This window comes from Mercenaria mercenaria, chromosome 12, assembly GCF_021730395.1.
Source record: "Mercenaria mercenaria strain notata chromosome 12, MADL_Memer_1, whole genome shotgun sequence".
NCBI classification, from domain to species: domain Eukaryota; kingdom Metazoa; phylum Mollusca; class Bivalvia; order Venerida; family Veneridae; genus Mercenaria; species Mercenaria mercenaria.
Window position 1 is genome coordinate 54,199,521 of NC_069372.1, and position 7,386 is coordinate 54,206,906.

Genomic DNA, 7,386 nt, shown 5'->3' on the forward strand with positions numbered 1-7,386 from the left:
TCTGACCTATTTTCTAGTAGTATCCACTGAATCAGTCTGAACGCTCTTTTTTTAAATCATTGAATTTACTGTTAAAAACAGTCCTTCGGCAATCTCTGATCGCCTCTCACTTTCGTCTTCTCTCATTTTGTATATGACAACAACACATGTATCCACTGCCAAATATTAGTGTCGAGTGAAGAAAGCCGCGACACAGCTATATAAAATAGATGGTTTATACTCACTAACATAGCTTAATATATCCGGTACGATAATGAATTATTTTTCTGGTGAATACGGATTCATCGAGGAAGACATTAAAATATTCAGACCTTAGTGTGATTTCACAAAATTGCAAGAACACTAGTATTCTTTGAGTATTGCTTGCTATTAATCACTGAATAATAGTGAAATACTGAAATGTATGTCCGCGAAAACACTTTGACATCTGTGTGTTACATTTTATTATCAAACTGTAAAGCAAGTAACAGCTTATAAAAGCCGAGAAAAAACGGACAAAGACATCTAAAAATGTATTGCAGCGATACCTCTGTATTTGACTGATATTATCGCAAGGAAATGAAAAGTTGTGCAATTAATTTTGCAATATGTAAGTCTCGGTGAGATATTATTTATGAAATGAAGCTGTTTTTCTTTAATTTATTATATTTAAAGATAAGCTTCATTCCATTTTATAGTAAATGTGAAAGTCAAGTACAGTCATCGTAGATATACTAAAATTTATATCACAGACGTGTCTTTAACTGGTGCGTTGTAAAACGGTAACAACGTTAACCAACAAAAGAAGGTCCTCCTAAAGACTGGTAATAACAAAAGTGTAGAATATGGTCTTTGCTACCACCATCATCGTACGGGTGAACGCCGCCTCTGCCTGATGAATTTAACGTATCTTCGTCGTCCCATCGAACATACACGTCATGTACACTCATACCATGCACAGACTGACATACGGTACCGTATCGTAATAAGATAAAAGGTCTTTCTGTTGGTAGAATTATTTCTGAACTTGTACGTCCATCGCCTCTATTTAGACAAAATGAAAAACGCATTAAAACACAAAAATATAACAATTTTTCAAAGCTAGATAACGTAAGGTTCTTACACTGATTTTTTTTTTTTTTTTTTTTTTTTTTTTTTACTTCTTTGATAGTTCTGATAATCTTCTGTATTTGTTCACGTGGCAAATCCACACAAAGAATTTTCAAAAAAAAAATAACTGACTACTTGGCAACATAAATTGAAAGTCTGTCTTGTTCGACGTTCCATGTGATAATTAATCGCTCGTGACTTATCAGTTCAAGCTTAGTTCTAGACTATATAATATTAAAACATCTTAAGGTTGTACAGAATGGTTAACAAGCTGTACTACAAACCTGCAACAATAATATATTTTGGTATTACCATCGTATGTCCCATCTGGAAGTGCACCACCATGACTGTTACCGTTTCCGGAATCTTCATCGTCCCAAAATATAAACCCGCTTCTAAAACCTTAAAGCAATAACTGGACACTTAAGCAATTACTGAATTTTGTAAGTAGAAAACAATTTTATAAATCAAAAGGTTCTCGTTCGATTCCAAGGCGATGCGAAAGATCTTCGTGACGATATGACAAAAGATAACAATAAGGTAGAGGACACGTTATTATACTCGGTGATTTCCGTATGGTAACGTTGTCAGTAATACGCAGTTCGGAATTCTTCGGACAAAAAATATACCTCAAAGTATACATGACTTTCCGTTAAAACCGGAAAATGACGGAAAATGACGGAACCGCATACGGATAATTCGTACTTTGTTGACTGACATTATTGGGTCCACTGCTTTAAGTCAAATTGGCAAACTCTAGCTCTTACTTTTGTGGGGAAGATGTCAAAACTCTAAGTAGTGGTTTAGAGTATTGGAACAGAATCTAAGGTAAATGGTAAGTTAAAGTAGTCGAGTTTAAGGTCAGGAAGGTCATTTGGGTGATATATACAATGGTATGTGGTTATAAACTCGCCATTGTCTATTGTTTAAAATAAGCGCATAAGCAACAAATGTTTTAATTGAGTATTAAATTCTAGTATACATGTCATTTTAATCAAAAATATTTTAACTGAGTGCGGTGACATGCAGACAATGCTCCACTATATTGGGTCAGAGGAAATCAAATAATAGCGCTACCTGCTGGACAATACTTATGTTTGAGTATGCAATATGTTCCCCTAGGCCAAGGTTTATCATATCGGCTAGTAGTCGCTGTATCCTTTATACAGAAAGCTGTCGCTAAGTTGTTGCTTGCAAATTCACCTGAAAAGAAAACAGATACTGGCATTATATTTATGATCTAATAATGACCTCATCCCAACCTCTCTCATCCTTTTTCATTATTATTATTATTAGAACTTGATAATATTATTTGACTAAACACCAAACGAAGTTCCTATCAAACAATACAGTCAGCAGCTGTTTTTTTATTGTTTATTAATGTTATGGACGGCTATTACTAATTGTACTTACTTTTCCTTATAATAGATCTATCGACTACACAACTTTCGGGATTGACATTGTTACTTGTTACTGAACTATTCTTATAGACCATTCCTGTAACGTATATCGATTTGCTGCTTTGCATATTCTATTAACCCTTACCCTGCTAAATTTCTATAATGAATGTGTCAGTCTTTCAATTTGGACAGTACCATTAACTGTCAAAAGGGGTGCATACCAAAGAGATACTGACTGAATGGCGAGCAGTGCAGGTCATGATCAGACTGCACGGAAGTGTAGGCTGATCTTGCTGCGCTCTGTTCGCAAAGGCAGAATCAATCGTGTCCAGCATGGCAAGGTTTAATTAAAGAAACAGCGTATATAAAATTCCTGTAAACACGTAACATGTTTACTACCTCCAAGGTAGTTCTGAATGTTAGCAGAGAAATAGTTATGTGAATCACTATCCTCTGTATCCTGTTTTCTATAACCTGTAACCCATCGTGTGTTGCCCCCTGGACATCCCTGTCTTGTTTGCATAAGACCATATGTTCCTATCGGCCACGTGACTGGTGCCGGTGTTGTAGTAGGCCTCTCTGCAAAGAAATTAGTACTGTAACTTATATCTTCCTAATATACAAATATATGTACAAATTGATAAGAGTAGTAATATGAAATATATTTAAATGAAAATGCACGAATCATTATTTAATGCCAAAGCAAAGATTACTGCACATTACCAATAACAATTATTAAACAAGAAATATCTTTAAAAATGATGGTCGGCGAATTGTAATAAGGAAAGAAGTTTATGAATTTTTCATCTAACATTCATCTTTCATCTAACATTTTTCAAATTGCAAAATTAAACACCGCACTTTAACAATTTAAATGGTTCTCTTTTAATTTTTCGCAAAGGTTTCGTAGGGCTGCAATTTTGTTTCGTTTATCCTTAGACGAATAATTACAGTAGTAGTTTGATGAAGATTCATGAAGCTGTTCATGAGAAGAGGTCATTAAACGTGTTTATATTTTTAGCTAAATTGGTCCCTATCCCCATTTGTAACGAAATAGCAGGAGACCTTACGATAATGTTACACATCGAGTTTGATAAAAATCCATTACATTTTAGTTGTTAATGCGAAGAAAGGCATATCTACTTTTAGCTATAGTGGTCCCTAATAGGGCCCAAGTTCCTATATAAATAAATTTGGAAGAGGACCTTATAATGATGCTCCAGACCAAGTATGACAAAGATCCACCAAGCTGTTCATGAGACGCTGTATAAAGGCATTTCTAGTTTTAGCTCTAGCAGCCCCTAAGAGGGGTTAAATGTCCCAGCTGAACAAAGTTGGCTGCGGGCCTAATAAAGATGCTACAAATCAAGTTTGATTAGAATAATTGAGAAAAAAACAATTAAAGGATTTTTTTATTTATTGTTTTTATCTATTTCTAAAATAGGCCAACTGATCCCGCTTTAACAAATGCATATTCGCTATTCATGAATCTTTGGACAATGACGTCACACCAATAAAAAAGTGAAGGTCAAGCAAAACATACAATTGTAATTATTTCAATATTTCTGTTTCATAAGCAAAGTTTGACCGTAGTCATATCGCATAGATAAACTGTATGCAGCGTACCTTCAATTCAGGGTAAAGAGATTCATTCGTTATATAGCATATATATAATAAAACAGATTTCAACTGAGTTCAATATTTGCATACCATACTAAAGAAAAATATTCATATATAATAAATCAGTTAAATATTTTATAACTAATATATCAAAGCAAACAAGTACTCATTTTAATATGCAATCTGAATAAGTCACAAAAGCAAGAAACCTTTTCATATACAGACGACAATTGTAACAAGGAAAATCTTTTAAAAAGCACTTCTCTACATAAAAGACTCTTATCACACCCTTATTCATGTGATACGCAGACCGTATTCAGCTCTTTCTTTAATTTGATATATGTTGGTATTTGAACAGGTTTTTATCATATTTATTAAACTTACTTATCATTTTGAGATATATCAATATTCTTGCTAAATATACTGAGCCAAAGTTAGCTTTAAAACTGTGAACAGCGTCGTTTAGGATAAACGCTTTGTCTACATTTTACTCAGCGTAGCACAATCAACAGAGTGAAAGAAATTGACACTCTCGTCCAATCAGGCAGTGTTGCATAAATCTTCCATTTTGATAAATTATCTATAATGCGTTATCAAGTAGTTTGATTTGCAAACTGAAGTCACGTGGCATAGGTAACGAAAACGAATTTAGACGGCGTTCGCCGAAAAAATAAGGTTAGATTTAGCTGAAAGCAAGAGCCATCCAGAGCCTCTTATCGCCAAGAAGGCCCACCAGAAATAGAAACTGTATTGGGAAGAGATATTAGGCGAGTTGCTTCAATTATCCATCAACAAATGCATATTTAATTATATGAAAGATTTAAAAATGGGAATGACGTAAAGATGAAAAAGATGGTTTGGAGATTCTGGGGATGACAAAGAAACAAAAGATGATTATCCAAATGAGAAAACTAACCTAAATACATCCTCGTCCAAATCTAAATTTGGTTGCTTTCACCTTTATAAAGGTACTGTCTAGGCGCGTGAGAGATACGTCAGCAATAATAATAAAGGTACTATGTTATCTAAAAGTATTTTGAAAATGAGCACAAATGTCAACGTAAAAAAGACAATCAGACTTGAAATACCTGTCGTAGTGGGTGTTGTAGTTGGGGTCGTAGGACGAGTTGTAGGGGTGGTAGTTGGTACTTGTGTGGTTGGCGTTGTTGCACGCGTGGTCATTTTTGTTGTGGTTGAAGGAGTCGATGTTGTTGTAGTAACAGTAGTAGGTCTTGTTGTTGTTGAAGGTGTCGTAGACGTATGCACTGTTGGTGTATTTGTTGTTGATCTTTCTGTGCTTGGAACTTGTGTAGTAGTAACGAATGCAGTGCTTGTACTGGTTGGCGGAGTGGTTGTTTGTTGTGTTGTAGATCGAGATGTTGTTTTTGTAGATGTTGTCAATGCCTCAGTAGAGACAACATACTTCATTGTCGTTGTTGTTGGAACTGAAATGAAATGCTAGTATGCAATATTCTAATTACATCAGTCACAGTGCCTTAAATTGTCGTATTATTTTATTGTCTCTAAGAGTCGCCTCATTGCAATTTCTGACTTATTTGCCATACAAACTTACCAGCATGTATTTCAAGCGCGATAATAGAATGTAGTCAGTTATGATAAAGAGATGAACTCACTGCGATCTCCATCTGGTGGTTCTCCAGGGCAGATTTGTCTTTGAACTTGCTGTGACTTGGCTATGTAACCTACCTGAAACATGTGACATTGTTATGTAGTCTACCTGAAACGTGTGACTTTGGTATGTAATTTACCTGAAACGTCTGACATTGTTATGTAACCTACCTGAAACGTGTGACTTTGGTACATGTATGTTATCTACCTGAAACACGTGCCATGGTGCTTACTTTTATGCAATTATTTTTTAACAACTTAGTATACTTAAAAACATCGTTCAAAAGGACAGGTGCATGAAACCTGTAAACATGTATTATGACTCGTATTTTTTAAAACTCACTCCGACTTTAAAAATATGCCATATCTATAGAGTATACACCAAAAGAGTAGTGGTGTAACGTTTGTCGTTAATCTGGATTTTTGCTTACTTGCTTTTCATATTGAATACCGAAAAAATCGCCACCCTTGTCCTCAAATTCAGGCTTGCAATCAAACTCGTACATGTATCCGATCGGTTGACTGTTGCCGTTAGAGTTTGGATAAATTGCGTTCTCAACGGCGTAATTGCATATACAGTCATAGTCAGCCATTGCGCATGTCACCATGGAAACAATTAGGAAAGATGTTAGGAAATTATGTTCTTCCATTTTAGAACTGAAAATAGTATGTAATAGAAGGAACGTTAAAAAGTTCATATAGGCTAAAAGTGTATATAGGCCTACATTTGTGTGTATTTGAAAAATTTAGTAAACATAATTAGGCTATCTTTATCATTCTGCTGCTAAATTATGTTGTTATGTTATCTTTATTGAATGTTCGTTATCATTATTTAAGAAATAATATATCTCATCCAGTGTTTTTTGTCGTTGAATAAATCATTGTTTGGAGTTCAGATGCGAAGGAATTATATCACGAAGGCGTAGCCCGAGTGATATAATAATACGCATCTGAACGACAAACAATGATTTATTCAAGAGCAAATCACTAAATGAGATCTATTATTTCGATTCTAACACGTTACAAAGGATTTTAAAGTACATCCTTGATGACATGCATTAAGTATTTGCCCGTTTTCAATCGGTTTCTTTTCCAGCGCGCCGCTATGCCGTTTGACGCCATGACGTAATAACTGTGACGTCAGAACAGTGATTTGTTGTATGATAATTCACTGCTTTTTTCCTTCTTTGGTTTAATAGGAAAATGGATCGGATCGTGTTAGAATCAATGTTTTGTTATTCGTATCATAAACTTTGTTATTCTGATCTCCTTTATTTTTACTGTATATGTGTTGTCTATACTCTCAATGTCATTCATATTCATGATTTATTTGTACATGTTATAATTGTTATTGTATATCCGATTATTCAGGCTCATTGTATATTTAATATTAAACTGTTTTTAAGTTTTAAAACAAGGAAATAAGGGATTTAAATCAGAAAACTTTTGACACAAAGCCCGTTATGTAAATCGTAACATCACTGACTCACCTTGAAAAATACTACAAGCAGTTGTCTGTCCTTATTCCCTATGCGAAATCGTACGATCGCTACCAAAACTCTATTTTAATTTCTTTTAATCACGATAATTTAGGATCTCTGTACTTTATCGTTTATCATGACTTCGCGTATAAACAACTATGACCTAT

At 34.5% G+C, this 7,386-nt stretch overlaps 1 protein-coding gene across 1 annotated transcript; it reads right to left on the reverse strand.

The window, feature by feature from the left end:
* Nucleotides 1-426: 426 nt before the first annotated feature.
* On the reverse strand, nt 427-7,386 carry LOC123534751 (mucin-5AC-like). The gene is made up of 8 exons (XM_053520097.1): nt 7,229-7,386; nt 6,170-6,395; nt 5,744-5,816; nt 5,198-5,554; nt 2,889-3,068; nt 2,167-2,292; nt 1,374-1,491; nt 427-1,023 (listed from the first exon to the last, which is right to left on the reverse strand). Exons 2-8 carry the CDS (start codon nt 6,386-6,388, stop codon nt 771-773), a joined length of 1,326 nt encoding a protein of 441 aa, XP_053376072.1. The 5' UTR covers nt 6,389-6,395; nt 7,229-7,386; the 3' UTR covers nt 427-770.